At 47.0% G+C, this 17779-nt stretch overlaps 8 protein-coding genes across 8 annotated transcripts; 5 read left to right on the top strand and 3 right to left on the bottom strand.

The window, feature by feature from the left end:
* The first annotated feature begins 478 nt into the window (after window positions 1-478).
* Window positions 479-1663, top strand: C8R40DRAFT_42061 (uncharacterized protein). The gene is made up of 3 exons (XM_046235019.1): window positions 479-516; window positions 572-739; window positions 793-1663. Exons 2-3 carry the CDS (start codon window positions 628-630, stop codon window positions 1386-1388), a joined length of 708 nt encoding a protein of 235 aa, XP_046092522.1. The 5' UTR covers window positions 479-516; window positions 572-627; the 3' UTR covers window positions 1389-1663.
* On the top strand, window positions 1632-4387 carry C8R40DRAFT_1078046 (uncharacterized protein). Its single transcript, XM_046227006.1, has 6 exons — window positions 1632-1767; window positions 1832-1898; window positions 1953-2081; window positions 2144-2972; window positions 3236-4307; window positions 4364-4387. The coding sequence occupies exons 1-5, from the start codon at window positions 1752-1754 to the stop codon at window positions 4256-4258; spliced, it is 2064 nt and encodes a 687-aa protein (XP_046092523.1). The 5' UTR covers window positions 1632-1751; the 3' UTR covers window positions 4259-4307; window positions 4364-4387.
* Window positions 4388-4453: 66 nt separating this feature from the next.
* C8R40DRAFT_1032457 (uncharacterized protein) lies at window positions 4454-5473 on the top strand (the record flags this gene model as incomplete). Its single annotated transcript, XM_046223258.1, has 2 exons — window positions 4454-4720; window positions 4787-5473. 2 exons carry the CDS (start codon window positions 4454-4456, stop codon window positions 5471-5473), a joined length of 954 nt encoding a protein of 317 aa, XP_046092524.1.
* Window positions 5474-5582: 109 nt separating this feature from the next.
* C8R40DRAFT_1031604 (MFS general substrate transporter) lies at window positions 5583-7527 on the bottom strand (the record flags this gene model as incomplete). Its single annotated transcript, XM_046223184.1, has 7 exons — window positions 5583-5884; window positions 5964-6450; window positions 6500-6656; window positions 6768-6902; window positions 6966-7126; window positions 7212-7277; window positions 7348-7527. The coding sequence occupies 7 exons, from the start codon at window positions 7525-7527 to the stop codon at window positions 5583-5585; spliced, it is 1488 nt and encodes a 495-aa protein (XP_046092525.1).
* Window positions 7528-8272: 745 nt separating this feature from the next.
* C8R40DRAFT_1065106 (uncharacterized protein) lies at window positions 8273-10306 on the top strand (the record flags this gene model as incomplete). The annotated part of the gene is made up of 3 exons (XM_046225618.1): window positions 8273-8348; window positions 8399-9844; window positions 9927-10306. 3 exons carry the CDS (start codon window positions 8273-8275, stop codon window positions 10304-10306), a joined length of 1902 nt encoding a protein of 633 aa, XP_046092526.1.
* Window positions 10307-11261: 955 nt separating this feature from the next.
* Window positions 11262-12352, bottom strand: C8R40DRAFT_1164857 (uncharacterized protein; the record flags this gene model as incomplete). The annotated part of the gene is made up of 4 exons (XM_046230576.1): window positions 11262-11288; window positions 11343-11759; window positions 11818-12186; window positions 12242-12352. The coding sequence occupies 4 exons, from the start codon at window positions 12350-12352 to the stop codon at window positions 11262-11264; spliced, it is 924 nt and encodes a 307-aa protein (XP_046092527.1).
* A 1756-nt stretch (window positions 12353-14108) lies between these two features.
* Window positions 14109-15255, top strand: C8R40DRAFT_1065108 (concanavalin A-like lectin/glucanase domain-containing protein; the record flags this gene model as incomplete). Its single annotated transcript, XM_046225619.1, has 5 exons — window positions 14109-14333; window positions 14400-14578; window positions 14649-14665; window positions 14731-14811; window positions 14879-15255. The coding sequence occupies 5 exons, from the start codon at window positions 14109-14111 to the stop codon at window positions 15253-15255; spliced, it is 879 nt and encodes a 292-aa protein (XP_046092528.1).
* Window positions 15256-15623: 368 nt separating this feature from the next.
* Window positions 15624-17545, bottom strand: C8R40DRAFT_1164859 (uncharacterized protein; the record flags this gene model as incomplete). The annotated part of the gene is made up of 3 exons (XM_046230577.1): window positions 15624-16425; window positions 16480-17422; window positions 17491-17545. The coding sequence occupies 3 exons, from the start codon at window positions 17543-17545 to the stop codon at window positions 15624-15626; spliced, it is 1800 nt and encodes a 599-aa protein (XP_046092529.1).
* Window positions 17546-17779: the final 234 nt, after the last annotated feature.

The raw sequence follows: 17779 nt of genomic DNA on the forward strand, positions 1-17779 counted from the left end.
TGATTCTTGCGCGCTAAGCTCTGGGGCTCGAGCGCGCTCAATATCTGCGATTTCCCTTTACCATCAATTTATATCCTATCATATCCTATCTGCAAACTGCCTCATTCCTGCACTGAAAGCTTTTTTATTTCCTGCTCCGTCGGTCTGTTCCAAAATCAGCGATTATCCTTTCTCTTACTTTGGAAGGATATGCATAATGCAGCGAAAATTCCAGGGGACAGTGGCAAGTGTTCGCGAGGTGCAGGCGCACTGGCAGTGGTAAACTGATGGTCCTGGATGATAAATTTGAGGACCGAGCCACGCATTATGATTCAAATTTTCCTCCTTCGTCAACACCGCCTTAGTAGACATTAGTGCGTAGCCCCTTCCTCTCTTATCGCCCATGGGTGTTGTGATGTCAGTGGACTAAATTTAACTGATTAATCCCCGTATCAGCATATCTTGCCTGAAATCTTTTACAGGAAGCAGTAGATTTTGCTGGTCAAATATCTTCGTCGCTGGATCGATTATTCTACGGTGTGTGTACCTCTATGTCTAATATAGGGTATCTTCTCACTTTGGCATTTACTAGTGCACTGCATTACAGTCCTCTGTTGCCTTCTTCGTCTTCTTCGTCTTCGACCCGCCATGTTCATATTTCAATCATCGTCGAGTCGCTCTTTTCGAGTCACCATGCACCTCCTCTTGGCTGTTACCTTCCTCAGTGTTGCTTCTTCTACCTCAATCACACCGAGAGCTGGTATGTTTACCAGCCATTGCAGTAGTACGTGCTAAAATGAACATGCATTTCAGGACCGAAACAACTGCCAGTCTGGTTGGGGCGTGTCGGCCAGCTTCGCGGCAATGTTCGCTATGATGATGTCCTCGGATTTTCTAAGAAGACACCCATTCAGTCGGGAGATGTGCCCGTCATTTTCTTTGGACAACACCATGTCTTTTGGGTTGATTTTGATCCTACGACCACAACGATGAAACTCATCCCATTCCCACCCGATCAGATCCCTCTTAAAGGTAAAGGCACTAGTAAAGTCACTTTGAACAGCAGACTTTTGGTGGATTTGGGCCTGAGGATCAAATTTGATGAGGTTGGGAGTCGTTTATGGAGAGAAAAAGGCCTCGCACTCATTTCTGATGCGCATTTTCCGCAACAAATCGCTCAAGTGCTTGGTATGAACCCATCTGACATTACCCTGCAAAACGACTTCGATTGTTTTGATATCCTACTCGATGCTCTTCACCATGTCGGGGTATTTAAACCTAGCAAGGCATCATTTAAAAAGTATGAAGAAGTACAAGCGAGATTCAAGACAGGAGTAGGGATTTTTCAGGAGGTAGTACCCCCTGCAAATGGTAAAGGAATGAATGCAGGAAAGTATATGCTAGGCTAGGCTAGGCTAAGCAGGTGTTGTACAAAAACTTGTCAAGTTGGGAGGTACTAAAGCTCAATGAGACAAGTTTCAGATGAGTAGTATGAGTTTAAGCTCCTTAGAGTAAGAGCCATGGCTATACCCACCAAACAAGGACTTGGCGCGCAACCCACATCCGAGGAATGGAGGCGGGCAACAAATTAGGGATGTTCTCGAACAGCTGCCGTACCTCCCCGTTCCTTAGGACTTACTTGCTTGCGGTAAATGAAGAGTTACATATCGAACGGAAGCGCCGATGGACGAATGTACTTCAGAGGCGCTCAGCTGTAGAGGCTACTTACATAAGGCTTTTCCTGGTCTCCTCTGCACAACCTCTGTAAAAAGATGATTAATTTTAGAGGTAAAACCCCCTCGCATGAAGGTATAAAATGTGTATCTCATTCTGCCTTATTGGCGCAACGCAGCCCTTCAACTAGCAAACGAACAGCAAAGTGCATATGGCTTGAGGTATGATGACTTTGCCAGATATAGGTTCGTCGCTTTCGAGCCATATGTAATGCCTATTGTTGATGCATAAACTTACAGGAAGCATTGTGCAAATCGCACCCATCGCCTACGGTCTTCACTCAAATTGACCCATGGAACGAAAGGGAAAGAGTTCAGGAAACTTCCATCGTTGACTGAAATGGACTTGGAAAAAGTCAAGGAAGGACAGTGAGTGTTGGCCTAATATTTTACGCGATGTAACTTGTGGGGCTGATATGATATAATCACAGTCTTCAGCTCCTTCTCTTCGAATCCGAACGAGCTTGGGCCTATGCACAAGAGCTCACTTCCCTATCTCTTCTCCCAACCAATTCGGCGCATTCCGCATCTCTACTTCACCACGCAACCGGTCGTTTCCGACGCGCCATCAATTGGGCCACACAACTGCTCTCGTTGACCCAACGTCTCTACACCTCTCACAAATTCACCGCAGAATCTCTCCTCGAATGTACTGCCTACTTACTTTTACTCAACGGGCGTTTCCTTCTCAGCGCTCCTCGAGAGGATTTCGAGTCTGCTTTACCACAGCTGTGCGTCACCCGTCTGATTCTCGATATCCTAGCCCTTCATGCCGGGGATTCTCGAGATCAGGCTCTGGCCGTGCTTTGGTCAGACCAGGTGGGTCCGATGGTGAGGTGGTGTGCGCATCAAATGGGTAGAGAGAAGGCGTACGACGTTGATTCCATTGTCAAGGAGGTTTCAGAGCAGAACGTGAGAGACCTTGTGGATAATTGGGACGAAGTTGCGGAGAAGTTTAAGAAAGACGCTGAACATTATGGATTGGGCTCTAATGCGAAGAAGTTGGGTAAGCTTGATGAAAGCAGATTGATGTGGGAAGGTGAACCTGTTCCGGTACGCAATCCGGAATTAGTGGATGTGTTGTTGAAGGTACAGAGCGCCGAGATGAAAATGGCCTCAAGCAGTGGCAAGGACGGGAAAGCCCCGACTAAGGGAGGTCAAGGAGGGAAAAAAGCTGTCGCGGCTTATGATTCTGTTCTCGCTGCGTTGAGCGACGCGGAAGAGGTAGCGAGGAAGTTGAGTGAGAGTGAGTCGCAGAAGGTAAGCATGGAAACTGTTTCTTCCTGTTGCCTGTTTGTTCGCCTTCGTGTGCGTTTTGCAACTCCGTGCAGTCTTTCTGTTGCTGCTCTACCAACTTTATTCTCGTTTCCCTGTAGACATACCCCGCATTTCTGAGCTCCCCTGTCCTTTTGCAATAGCGGACCGTTCGATACGTTACTTCCAGAAATAATCATCTGCTCATTTTCCAGAATTCCTCTCTACTCTTTCAACGTGTTGTTCGAATAATGACCATTCTTCTATAGGCTTCCTCTTCGACCATTCCAGGATCTCTCCCTTCCAGCGGTGGAGGTCAAATCCGGGACATGCATTTCGTCCATACCTACATCGTGTACCAGCTTTTATCTAAGCGGATCCAGCGAGATTTATTGTTGGTTGATGCGTTAGTTGGGGAGGCAGATGCAGCGGGAGCCGCAGGAATAAAGGGAAAGACAATTTCGTCAACCTCGACTTCCTCTGCAGACCCACGTCTCTACCCCGCCATCGTCAAGCTCCTTGACTCCATCCTCCAATCTCTCTCCCAACTCCGTACTCTAAGCATCGTGGATGATAATCCTGATCTTAGTGCTGCTGTCGATGCGAGGATCGGGTTTTCTAAAGCCAAGAGATGTGTTAACCTTGCCAAATGTTATATCGTCATCCCAGGGGATAAAAAGTATGCTGAGGCGCTAACACTCCTTCAACATGCCACCATCCATCTACGCGAGGCGCGTCGGGTGCTGGAGACACTCGGTCTATCGGCTGATGATTCTGACCCCAACGACGAAGTAGAATTTTACCCCTTGCTGGAAAAGGATCTTGAGGTTCTGGAAGAATCCATAAACAAAGAGGGATTAGAGTATAAGAGAACATGGTTGGAGAAAGGTGGTGCTGGAGTAGGAGAACAACAGGGAGGGAAAGGTCAGAAGCAGAAGAAGCCAGTGTTCTTCAACATTGCTTTGAATTATGTGGATGTGGATGTGGAACTTATGGAAAGGTTGAGAGAGAGGGCTGGGATGACCCCAACTGCAGCCTCAACTACTCAAACTTCTACTGGTTCTACTCAAAATCGGATCGCTCAGGCAACACTTGGATCGTCAAAAGCTCCGGCAATAGCAGCACCTAAGGCATTTGCGTCGGCGGTTGGACCTAGAGCAAAAGCAGCGGTAATGGAAGAGGGCATGAGTCGGAGCGGAACGCCTGAACCCAGAGAATCAGATGGGAACAAAGCAGCTGGTGCCACGAGCAGGCTGGGTAGCCTGTTGGGTGGATGGTGGGGAAAGAATTGACTGCTGCAGACTCGAATTGATTCATGTATCGGAATGCTCAGAAGCCCATGTATGTTATTGCAGTACTAGTAACTATCCCAATGGCCAAATGCTTCTGCTTTTTAGGATGGACGACGTCCAGAATCATTTATATCATCATGTGAAGACACACTTGTACTTGATATAAATAAACTCTCCTTTACTCAGCTTACTCACATGGAAAACAGAAAGGTCGCCATTTTCCCCGCCTCTGGCAAGCTCGGTGGAAGCTTAATGAAGCACGCCCTCCGACTAATACCTGCTCATCATATCGTCCTGATCTCTCGTTATCCCACCAAAATCCCAGAAAGTTATCGTGATGCTGGTGTGATAGTTCGAGCTGCCGACTACGACTCCCTAAAGACACTGGAGAATGCATTTTCGCAAGTGAAAACCCTGTTTCTCATATCTTATCCTACATTCCAACATGAACATCGCACCAAGGTTCGTTCTTACATGGAATCTGTATGTCTGTTATCATTTAGATAGTATTTAAATGTCCCACACTAGGCGCATAAATTGGCGATTGATTCCGCTCTCGAAAGCGGAGTGAAGCACATCTTCTACACTTCTTTGGCGTTCGCAGGCGGTGGCGACCATTCGGTCGCACACGTCATGCAGGCCCACCTCGACACAGAGAAGTATCTCGCGCACTTGGCCAGCGAGAACCCATCCTTCTCTTACACCTCTATTCGCGAAGGTCTATATTCGGAGTCTTTCCCCATTTACACAGCGTTCTTCAACATAAAAGGTACGTCTACTAGTGAGATCCTCATTCCGCACGACGGTCAAGCACCCGGTCTGGCTTGGGCGAAACTAGACGAGCTTGGTGAAGCTTCGGCTCTGCTTCTGGCTAGATTCTATGCCGCTCCTGACCACTTTTCGGACAAGAACCGGGTTTTGCTGCTGTCGGGCCCTCGTGAATGGTCTCTTAACGAGACCGTGCAGGCCCTCAGTCGAATTGTAGAAAGAGAGGTATCAATCCGCCACGTATCTGTGGATGAGTACGCCGCTCAGCCATCCATTGAATCTGGTCTTACGATTAATGGTATAAAAATGGCAAAGCAATGGGCAACTGCATATGATGCCATTCGCAATGGGGAGACAAGAGTGGTTTCATCTTTACTCAGAGACATTCTTGGGCGTGAGCCAGAGGATTTTGAGACAACCATTCGAGCAATAGCGACGCAACGATGATATTTGATTTTTCTGACTGGCCGGAGAGAATGGAGAGGTCTTTCAAACAAGATTTTTGATGTTCCAGTTATGCAATCTACTGTATCTCTGGAAAAACATTACCTACCACTCACTCTCGTTGATTAACAACTAAGAGTTCAAGCTTTTCCGGTAATCTCTTCACAGCCATCACCGCGCCAACGCTGATCAGTATGAATACCACATATACAAGATTTGATCCAAGCCATCGAAGCACTATTCCTATGTGAATCTGTGTGTTCAGCGAAATTTGGACGGAAAGTGCAAATAATGACGTTGCAGATGCAGGTCCAATGGCTCGAGCGATAGAGGCACCAGTTTGAGCAAGACCATTTGTTACCCCGATAGAATATGCATTGGGTGCTGATGCACGGATGTAGATGAATGCTGAGCCTAGAGAGCAAAACATTTATTGAGAACATATACAAAGAATGAGGTTCTGAAGCAAAGAACCTGAACGAAACAAACTCACTAAAACCCATATCCATGATAACATACAAACTGATTTGTAACACCAAGTCTACCCATGTAACTACATTGACAGCCTTGTCCTTACCCAAGCTCCTGCTCATCATCGGAAAAAGTACCCAGATTGGTACAAACATCATCATACTGATCACATAAATTCTTTTGGGGCCCATCCACGCGTATATTGGCGCAAACGCCAGAGCTTGATATATTCCGCTAGCGAAAAAAAACGCAGCAAGACAGGTACCGACGAGCGGAACACTGAAGCCAAGCCCACCAAACGATGGTGATGCGGTGAGGAAGAGCGGTTGAATTGCACGCAGGGCGATGTCAAGGAAGGCCAGGAGGGTGTAGGTGATGATAGATATCCGAACTTGAGGGGTGAGTACTTTAGAAAGGGGGAGTTGAGATGGCAGAGCGGAAGGAGTAGAAGAGGTAGAGGTATCGCCCGCTTCCAAGGTATCAGAGGCAGCATTGTAGAATTTCACAGACTTCGGGAGGCGTTCATTAGTATTCACCCTGGTAGGGAAGAGTGCTTACCTCATCCAGATACAAGAACGTCACAATCAAGGTCCCTGCACAATATATCGCCACGACGAAACACGGTAGAGCATAAGGATACATCTTCCAAAAATGCCCTGGAAATAACGAAGGAAATTGTTCATGAGGGTTCGACAGCCAACCTCCAATGACTGGACTACAGACACGAAATAACGAAGATATCAGTTGAAAGTCGATCGAAATGGATAAAAGCAACATAGTCAAATGAAATGCGCAAGATGAAGACGAGGTTATTCATGAAACGTACCCAATAGTGGCACCCGTATTCCATATAACCGGCATCAGTGCCATAGCTTGAGCGATAGTGGTCTCGTCAGTTATTTCCCCCATCATACTTTTGATGACTCCAGCGTTTCCGTTGAGGGCACCGGAAAGGCAGCGACTGTTATATTACATGGAGCTGTCTATCGGAAGCTTTTGTGACATGAAAAATCCGTCTACATACCTTAGAATTAGACCCCAAAATGTACTACTAACACCAAAGCATGCCGTCGATAGTGTCAAACCCAAAAGTCCGATAAGGATGATAGGTTTGCGCCCAACGCGGTCAGAAAGTCGGCTCCAGTAAAGCACGGTCAGAGCTTGGGTAACTGAGAATAGAGATTCCTATGTAGTGTAAGTAGATGAAGGGAGAGAATACACCAACAATGATCAAATATTAGAATTTGAGATTGATTATAAAGCGGCGTACAATCAGACCAGCATAATAGCCCATTTTTGCCTCGTCTCCGCCTGTTATGGGCATATCACTGACCATCTGGAAGATGAATAAAGTAAGATAATTTCAAGTCAGAAGTGATCGTAGGTTGATATATCATAGTACGAACTTTATTGATAAAAGGATAAATGACCTGCGAAGTCAAAGGTTCCGCTAGTTGTATCCAGAACAAGACAAATAGTTGACGCCAAGGAAGTGGTGTGGGTGTATGTCTCGCTACATTGCTCAGGAGGAGTGGTGCCCGCTCTGAATCCTGCGATTCCTCTAGGTTTTGCTCGTTCCGTGCCATCGATGGCAAACGCGTGCATGAATTTTGCTCATCCATAGTGGTTATCTCTTTCTGCGAGGATGGACAACATTTGAACTTCAGATTTTCATGTATGTATAGTATTGCTCCCGGTGCCGATGTTGGAGACCGGCGATCCGGAGTCATTATTTATGACTCGAGTAGAAAGACAGACAGCGAAAATTCGAAGCTATTCATTGAAGTGAATTTGAACTCGCTTGAAGAGTCAAAACGCTGTAGTAACGAACAGTCAAACCTGTATCCGTATCGAAGGCAAATAATCCACGATTTTCAAGGTACTGGAGATATTCAAAAATCATGTATGAATGACGTATGTATGTCGGATTACTGGCTGCTGGCGCTGAACATTGGAACGAATGGAAAGAGAGTGGACCCAGCGCAAGCGCTCGCGGCGTTAAACAATCTGAGGCGGGCCGGGTCCGGCCCAGCTTTAGTGTGGGAAACACTTGACTTTTGACGTGAAACGAATTGATGGTTGTGTTGTTTTCTCTTTCCTTATTCCCCTCGCCATCGCTATCACCGTTCGTTGAGCTCGTTTCCTCTCGATCAACGGTCAAAGTGAATTGTGCAGTATCTCTAGGGACGCTCACAAGGCCTTGGACAAGATTCGATAACGGACCTGACAAGAGAAATTACTTTCCACTCACTCACTATACACATTCCTTAATCTCTCAACGCTCCCTCCTCATCCCAAATACCTAACGTCTTTATCAACTTCATACAGAAAATGGGCTTTCAAAAATTCCGACTTGGTCATGCTAGTGCGCCCACTTCGCACAAGAAGAAGCGAGCGACAGATTCTAGTATGTGAAATGCAACTGATCACTCCGTATCAATCTTAACAAATTGCCAGGCTGTCTTACCGGAGGATTCTACACGAATCCTGTTTCCGGTGCTACTATCGACTCTCTGAAGACCTTGAATATCACTTGGGACACTTCGTGTTTGACCCCTTCCAACGACGAAGTTGACATCTACCTCTACGCTCCCTCTGCGGCGACTCCTCGACTTCATTTGTGGGAAGACGTTCCCTTTAGCAAAGGATACTATGAGGCCGAGTTAATGCCCCGTTGGTGGAATACAACTTCGAGCGAGCAGCTTCAGTTGCTCATCCTCCAGAGCGGTGACGCACCCTTCCTTGCGACTCTTCCCGCCGGACCTGTCTTCACAGCAACTTATAGTACACCATCCTCTGGAACACCCGAATCTGCTCAGACTTCACTTGCTTCCCTTGATTCGGGAATTACCGAGGTCCAATCGACGGCATCTACCTCTTCCTCTTCGCACCTCTCAGGTGGTAAAATCGCAGCTGCGGTGATTATGCCGCTCCTTGCCGTTGCTGCCCTCGCCGTATTCTTCTGGATCCGACGCTCTCGTGCCACTGTCAAGGAAGAACGCAAAGTGTGGTCGGAGAAAGTGGATCAACGTATGTCGGTCGTATCTGCCGATTGGCAGAGTATTTCTCCCGCCGGTGCACAAGCGGCCATTCGCAACTCGATGGCTATCAGTGCTTCTATGGAAGCAGAAGCGCGTATGTCTGTGGCTGCTGTCAACCTTGCCGGAATGGGCGTCCAAGCCCCCGGAGGAGGTGTCGGAGGGTTTTTCATTCCCGGTCAAGGTGACCCAACTGTAAACCCCATTGTTGCAATGCCCGTCCCATCGTTTCCTGCAACAGCACAACTTCGTCCTGGTCTCCGTTCTTCTGCTTACTCATCTGCTGCTGCCGCTGCCCGTGTCTCCCGTGTATCCTTCGCAGCGGATCCTGCCATCCCCGGTCGTCCTTCAGGCGAATCTCGTCGTTCCATCTATGATCGCGAGCGGCCTTCGTTCGATTCTTCTCAGCGTCGTTCAGGGTATTCTCAGTACAGTCAGAACAGCGCTACTCGAGGCAGCAGGGCATTCCACTACGCTGATGGTGAGATGCCTCCGATGCCTGATGGCGCCGCCGAACGCGCCTCCCAGTTCTACGCACTCAATAGTAACACGAACTTTTCTACTCTTGGTTCCCACATGAATGTCTCGTCGTCAACCATTTATTCATCCTCTGTAGACGCCAATCGGATGTCGAGGATGAGCCGATTCGACGAGGTCTATGGAGAAGACTACTCTGGTGAATATTCGGTCCAAAATGAAGATGGAAGTCGTGAAGAAGGAACCATGAGTCCTACGCAGACGATGGGTCCCATCGCACTGAGCACGGATGATATCAAAAGGAGGATCAGCATGCGCCAAGGAAGCCCGAGTAGTGGTAAAGCTAGCTTTGACAGCGGGAATGACGATGTTGGGCCCGCGTTAACTAGTACGTGGATTTTCACTCGTATTCCATTGTTAATAATGCTGTTTCAATTAATCGCTTGCTAACACATTTACGTCTGCTGTAGTGATGCGCGCTCAAGAGGATGATTATTTTAACCACAATGGTGGTACATCTGAAACGATCTTCACCACCTCGCCTTCGCCGAATCAAACTTCCTTCCCCTCGTTCCCAATACCTTCCCTTTCCGGAGTAGTCATTCCTGGATCACCCGTCTCTTCGCCTATCGTTGAACTGCCTCCTACTACTTCTACGAGCACTTTCACTGGTATGGCACCGCCCAAAAACGGTATGAGCCCCGATGATATGCTGAGGGCTTACGCGGAAAGGAAAGCTGCTGCTGGAGCAGTAAGAGTTGGGACACCAAAGATTTCAAACCCGTCTCCTCTAGCACGGGAGGTGATTTCACAACCCATTGAGGAGCAAGAATCTGGAAAGGCCTTGTAATTGAATCAAGGAGTGGGTGAATGATCAAATAATGTGCGATTGAGCTTAGGTATCAGTCAACTCGCGCTCAAGAGCTGAGATACTTTGCCTGACGCCCAGCCTTCGACGATCGGTCAGTAGCTCATGCTTTGACTAGAGCTCAGCGTGATATGTGCTTCGACAACAATATCTGCCCAGTTATTCCATTCGTTCATCTGTACTTCCTTTGTCCCCTCCTTCTCTAGCTTTTCCTTTCAATCTCTGCTTCCATGCCTCCCTTTATTTTTGCCTTTCCCTTGGCTATTGGATCGTTGTATCTGCCCAATGTTGGCGTCGAAGTTAATTCTTCCACCGAATATGCCGTCCTGTCGTTTCTTATTCTATATTCTGTCTCTGTGTATTACATACTTGTTGACGATTGATCATCTCAGTATCTATCTTTGTGTGGGTCACACATACGTATGTTATTGATATATTTTCACAATTCTTCTTCCTAACGACTACCTCGCCTTAGCATGCGAGGTTTTCTGTCTCTTTATCCCTTCTATTTACTTCTATCTTCTGGCTGATTGTCATCTTTTCCTATAGCGGTTCATCTGGGCTGCTCACTCGCATTGGTATGTACCTGCAGGTTTGGCATGTATACTATCATATCTTCATGGACTGATGATATTGATATCGTACGCCAAACAATTGTGTATCTTCCTCAGGTTCATACGTACCACTCTAGAAGTTGTACATACTCATTTTCTATCCTCGGTCATCTTGGGCCCGGCTCGCCTACATTTGTCGTTGAAGATTGTTCTTCGTACATATATATACCCAATCAACAAAGTTTCCACTTACGCAAAACGTACTTTGGGCTTCAAAACATTGTTTAATCCTGTGGATCTTACATAGTTCTCGCAACCTCGAAATGTTGCTGTCAGAAGGTACATTGACTATTATACACATGTACAACTACGTACATAAGCAATCACCGCAAATTCACAATTTTGATCACCTGTGAGGATAAACAGATGAGACTGGGATCTATAAGCAACGCCAGTGCACATACCCGCTCAATCTTCATGTTTCCGCGCGCAGCCTTGGGACCCACGACGAACGCATCGTCATGTTCAACCCATATCCTCCCATCGCATTCTGGACTACAAAATTTTAACGCTGGGGACGGCGTGAACTTGAAGTATATGGTAGGAGTTATACGAGGAAACCCTGAGATAGCGAGAGGAGACTCAGATTCGACGACCTGCTCATGTGTGAATGTTAGCGGCGTCTGCATCTCTGGCAAGCCATGCGGCACATAACCGAGCAGTTTTTCCACTTTTCCCTGGATTTTCTTATTTGTCATATCGCCCGAGGCCCTCTTGGAGAAATCGACCTTAATGTGAGTACCCGACTTTGGGGCACTAGCAGTCTCTGAAGAGCGCGACTGTAAAGGAGTCTCTAATCCCATCTCGTCAATGGTGACCATCTGAAAAAAACGACAGGAAAATAAGGATACGATCGATCACTTTCACGAAGATACACACCTGCGTGATTTCCTTACCTCCATAGGTAGTCCTTTGACCCGATATGGAGGCATAACCTGTTTTGACTTGGATCGTCCCGGTGCAGAACGGCTTACAGAAGGCCACATCCTCTGGGGTCGGATGACCTGGGATGGTAAACTTGAAAGAGACAGTGGCAGAATGTTTAGGCGCAGAACGTTGTGTACCAGATTGATCTCCACACAGGATGTCAAAACCCTTGAGCTCCGGCAAAACGAGTGCTGCATTTGAGACCACCTCTTTAGCCTTCTGACAGACTCGGTCATTCGTCTGTTCCAGGAATGTAATCAAAATATGGGGATTCGGACGCGAGGGTTCCGAACGAGGCTGAAATCCCATATCACTGACGGCCTAGTCATGAGAAGAGAAGTCAATATGTGTGAAGGACCATCCGGCGATTACTGACAGTCAAAGGTATCGCAAAAGCGAATGAAACAAAAGCGAAGGCAACGTAGTAACCAGAGTTGAGATACATATTGACAACTTGAAGGTTGAGAGACGCTGTTGGACGGGGCATCAGATTCAACTTCATACGTATAATCCGAGAGCAGGAAACTTACTTGGGACAGAGGGAACCGATCTTCGACCAGCGAAGAGAAGCTCGAGGCGGTAGCATTAGATTGTGCAAGTTGATATGTATATCACCAGTGGTAAAAATCAATTCTTTTCCGTCGGTTATGGGACGCCGGATAAAATGGCGCTTGTTATCGTCGGTAAGTAGAGTGGTGATCAGTATCGGTCCACATTATGTACGCACATTCTGCAAATTGTGAGTAGTGAGCTTTGTACGTTGGAAAGAGCCTCGGCGTCAGCTTGAGCCCGAGAAAAGCCGAGAAACGAATAAGATAAGATAAGAGCCGGATAAAGCCTTTTTGGCTCTTTTTGGTCACTCAAATGGTTATCCTCAAATCTAATCAGTTTCAGGTCAGTGATCCGACGTTCGTTCAACGTTGAATGAAGTCTTGCAGTCCAACAAATCTATATTTTTTCTCGTCTCGCATCGCAAATGAGCGCAAATTCAACAAGGTCAAAGAAACGGAGAGAGCAGAGCATCGTTCAATTGATCAAAATCCAAATATTCAAACATTCAGGTGTTAAGGCTATGGCAACTTATGGCAAACGAAGAGACTACATCATGAAAACCCCGTTTTCTTTGGTGTGTTTCTCCATCCGCGAGAGACGACGAGATTCTTTCACACTGACTCTAATCACTCTCTAATCTGCCGAGTTCATTGTTCCATAACGCGTCCCACCCACCCAATACCTGTTCAAGTTATGTACAACTTTCAGGCTTTTATTTGACCGAGACTTGGATATCTTTTGCGTGAGTTTTCCCATCCGCCCAAGCTCCAGCCAAACCTGTGATATAATGTCATGCTTATATCTACCAGGTATCATACTATATACTATAGAGTCGGAGAAGAGTCTCGATACTTGTCTTATCTCCACAATCATGTCCGGTTTAGCTGCGAGGAAAAGAAAGGAACAGTTCCATCGAAAAGGCACAAAACCTCACAAAACACAAGAACGATACATCAAAAACTCAGTCAAAAGCATATGGATACACTGGTTATCGCCACTTGCTTCTGAGCGACATCTTAATATCAATACTGAATTCAAATCGGTTCTATCTATAGCCTCAATTTTCCAATCTGCACTGTGTCCCAAGTTCAGGAGAGCGATTTCTTGAAGGTGGATGTATAGGTATCAATAATCGGGGTATAAGTAGGTTGAAAACTTGATACAGTACTGACGCCAGTGTCTCCTAGTGCTTTCAAATTTCCGGAGCGTGATTTATCATTCTAAAAACCTTCCACTGTCCAGTAACCTCAGTTAACTAATCGATTCAGTTTCCACATTTCAACGGCGGACTTGCTTCGACCCCTGGATGTCTTGACCATAGGGACCCAACGCAGACAACGAACCGCTGTTTCTCGTCAGTCTTGATCCACCGTAATTTTGTCAATACCCAAACTACAACATAGTGCACTCGAAATGACCTTCTAATATTTGAATGTCTACCCGCAAGCACAAGGTCTCGGCAGCCTTATCATCTTCAAAGAACATGGTGCGTCTCATCGCATCGACACCAAATTATCCACTGACACTCCAATTTCTCCAAGGTTTATTCTTTATTTCAAAACGGCCCGGCTTGTACTAGACTTCCTAGTTCTGGCTCGTCCAAGGAGACTGTCCTATGGTATAAAAGCTACTGTGAATCTTTTGAAGTTAGCCAGTGCTTCTACAGTACTAGGACCAACCTCCTCTGTACAATGTTCTCTGCCGCCTTCTTCGTCCAGGTTCTCCTCGCCACCGCTGTATTTGCCATCCCTTCTGGGAAACAGCGCATGGCATCTCGCAGATCCCGTCGTTCGGAGGTCACCCGCCAGAGCAAGCCCGTGAACCTCATCGCCAACCCTCAGACTACCACTGTAACTAACGCCTCTCACGTTGAGTACAGCGAGAACTGGGCTGGTGCTGTATTGGTCGCTAGCACTGTAAGTACTGCTATTTCCATCAAATTGATTTGGCTTTCGTCGAACATTAGATTTTTTTCTCTGCAGGCGACATACAAGGCCGTCACGGGTACATTCGTTGTCCCGACTCCCGAGTCCACTGGTGGAAGTAGCGAGCAATGTGCTTCTGCCTGGGTCGGTATCGACGGCGACACTTGCGACTCCGCTATTTTGCAGACTGGTGTTGATTTCTGTGTTACTGGATCCTCTGTTTCCTATGATGGCTGGTGTGTTTGAGGTTCTTACCACTGCTCACCTGGATCCAGAGACTGACTGATTTCTTGCATATTTTTTAAGGTATGAATTCTATGTGAGTACACGCCTTTTTCATATCAATTTTTACTCATTAAATAAAAATTTCGTTTTTTTGTTCTCTTAGCCTGGTATGAAATTACATTCTTCTCTGTCGACAATAACTACATACTTACACACGCTGGTATCTTGACCAACTTAGATTCCGGTAAGCGTAATTCATTCTCCCGTTTGAGTATATTCCATGAATTGACATATACATTTTCCAATCACAGCTGATGACTTCAGTGGTATCTCTTTCTCTGCTGGTGACTCTGTCACCGTTACTGCCACGGTCATCAGCACTACCGAGGGTACCTTGACAATTGAGAATAACACCAAGGGCACCACCGTGTCTAAGACCGTATCTTCCTCCTCTAAGCTCTGTGAGTACAACGCGGAATGGATCGTCGAGGACTTTGAAGAATGCGGTTCTACTTGCGAGCTCGTTCCATTCGCCAATTTTGGTACCGTCGAGTTCACCGGCGCGGAGGCGACCACTTCTTCTGGCACTGTTACACCTGCGGCTGCTACTCTCATCGATATTGAACAGAGCAAGGTTTTGACTTCGGTCTCCCTTAGCGGCAGCAGTGTCATTGTTTCTTATGTCTAGACGGTTTAGGCAGGAAATATCCTTGCTCGCAATCAGAGTTGGTTTATTTGTAAACAGTTTCAGTAGTTTTTAGGGATTTTTGGGGAAGTATGTAACTTGTCAATTTGAATGAAACATGTAAAAATATGTTCGTTTAAGTTGTATAAACTGAGCTCATAAGCAGTTGCTTGATAATATCTGAGGAAAAGAAAACCAATATCATGCTCCACTCATAGGAAAACCTCTCCGGACGTACTCAGTGGGACGTTGGACAATGCAAACAATCAGCGACTATTGAGGTTGAGACTCTGCGAACACGCGCAAGTGTGTTTCGAGAATATGTGGATTATATTGAGCGTGTTTCGTTAATGTAGAATGACAATGCGATCTTAGATGTACTTCCTGACACCCTTTAAATCCTCGTACCGATCCACCTTTTTCGGCAGTGCGTACTTCGCTTCATTTTCACGACCCTCAGCAACCGAAACCTCGAACACCCCACTAACAGTCTCATCCCACAACTCTCTAAACATATGTACTCCCCCGCCAACAACAACTGCATTATTTTCTTCAGTGCCAAGACCTTTACCGCCGTTCACCTGCGCCCTCAACCCAGGTAGAGACTGCCCGGAGGTTCCGCCTCCAAGAGCGGATCCACCGATATCCTTGAGTGTTGAATCATCAGAGCCAGATAAACCCCACTCCCTGATGAATTGGCGCAGGTTGAACCCACGGCGTTCAGAATCTGGTACGACAGGGATGTCGAGCCATTGAGATGTGGTGTGTTCTTTGAGCAAAGGGAGAGGCCATGATGTGGGCGAGGAAACGGACAGTTCAGCGTGAGTGGTGGTGAATTGTTTCGATAGGGTTTTCAGCTCTTCAAATTCAGCGGGAGTGAGTCCTTTTACTTCACCTTGACCCTTGGCTTTAGCTTTCTTCGTGTTGAGCTCATTGATACGAACCCCGATCGTCTCACGCTCTGCATTATGATTCGCCAAATCCTTGAAAATTTTAGCCTCAGTATTCAGAGAGTACACAGATTTCGCTGGTTGAGGAAGGAGAAGGATGGTGTATCGATGGTACGGCGTTCCTTGCTGTGGATGTGGAGGAACGTACGTCGTGTGGCTATTAAGAAGTGAAGGTGATATGAAGGCGCGAGGGTCAGCGACGGCAGAAACGGGTATGTTTGGTCTTCCGAACGAAATGGCTCAGTTAAAAATAATCGAATGAGTCCGAGACACTCACTTCATCCAATGTAAATACGTCGTAAAAGACCTCGTCTCCTCGTTAGGCACATCCGGGTCAAGCATGACCATCGTATACAGTCTCACATCAGAGTGCCAGGCATGAGCCCACAGCCCGGGTGCACGAGCTGTCTGAGTTGGAGATAGGAAACTGCCAGGCTCGACGCCGACGATGCTCTTTCCACCGCTCTTCATACTCCGCTTGAATTGTTTGTTCAATGGATACGGGACGGTGACATGGAGATCCAGCGAAGGATGGACACCAGGAAGCAAGTCCGGAACAACGTGCATCTGGTGTATACGTTCCATGAGAAGGTCGAGCGCGCCTTGTCCTCGCCAGCGTTGTTCGGCAAGATGAAGGTGGGCAGGATTCCAAGGGTCTAACTGAGCATTGTTGACAGTCCAGCGAACTGAAGGCATGTTGATCTGAGATTGTACGGAGAGAATCTGGTATTTTTTACGCAGGGACTCTAGCTCTTCCAGGATGCTGTTGAACTTCTCAATATTGCCCTGCGCTTCTTCGGCCTCTGCCTGAGCTTCCAGAGCATCAATTTCTTTACCCACCTTCCGTGCCTCCTTCGACAAGTCTTCTGAATCTCGCATGATAAGTTTCAGAGCCTCATCGTAGGCTGGCAGAACACCTTCTGCGATTGGTCTGTTCCAATTCTTGGGTTTGTCAACCGATATTTGTGGTCGCCGTTTGGTGTTCACAGTTGTTGTAGCTGGATCAACTGGAGCGGGAGTGGAGGTAGTACGTTTTCGAGAAGACGCAAATTTACGACGACCAGAAGTAAGAGCTGGCGCTTTTGCTTTTGCTGGAAGATGAGTAAGAGTAGAAGTGCTGGGTTTTGTCGCTGCAGCTTCGATTTTGCCAAGTACTGAAGGAGGAACAACTTCTTTCAGTACTGTAGCCTCTATTGCTTCTGCATTACTCGGCGCAGAGACTGACACAGACCGGCGGACAGCGATGACACGAGCAACATGGCATGTTCGCCGCAGAGGTAACGCGAACATCCTTGTCCAAATTCACCAGCGTCAAATTGGAAAAGTGCGCGATGTTTGCGCATTGTTTGGTTCTAGCTTTGGAAGAAGCGCCCATCTGTCCGACTATTTCCGCATTATCACGGAAACAATACGCACTCTGATCAAACGCACCTCCTGCGCACCTCCCTAGATCTAGAGGGTTCCTCAACGAATACATACAAGCGCCATGCTCTAAAGCCATCATTTTCAGGGAAAGAGGGATAGAAGATCACATTAAGTAGGTGTTTCCACAGCCTTCATCAGCCTCACGATAGCTC

This window comes from Lentinula edodes, assembly GCF_021015755.1.
Source record: "Lentinula edodes strain Le(Bin) 0899 ss11 chromosome Unknown C8R40scaffold_1, whole genome shotgun sequence".
Taxonomy (NCBI): Eukaryota; Fungi; Basidiomycota; class Agaricomycetes; order Agaricales; family Omphalotaceae; genus Lentinula; species Lentinula edodes.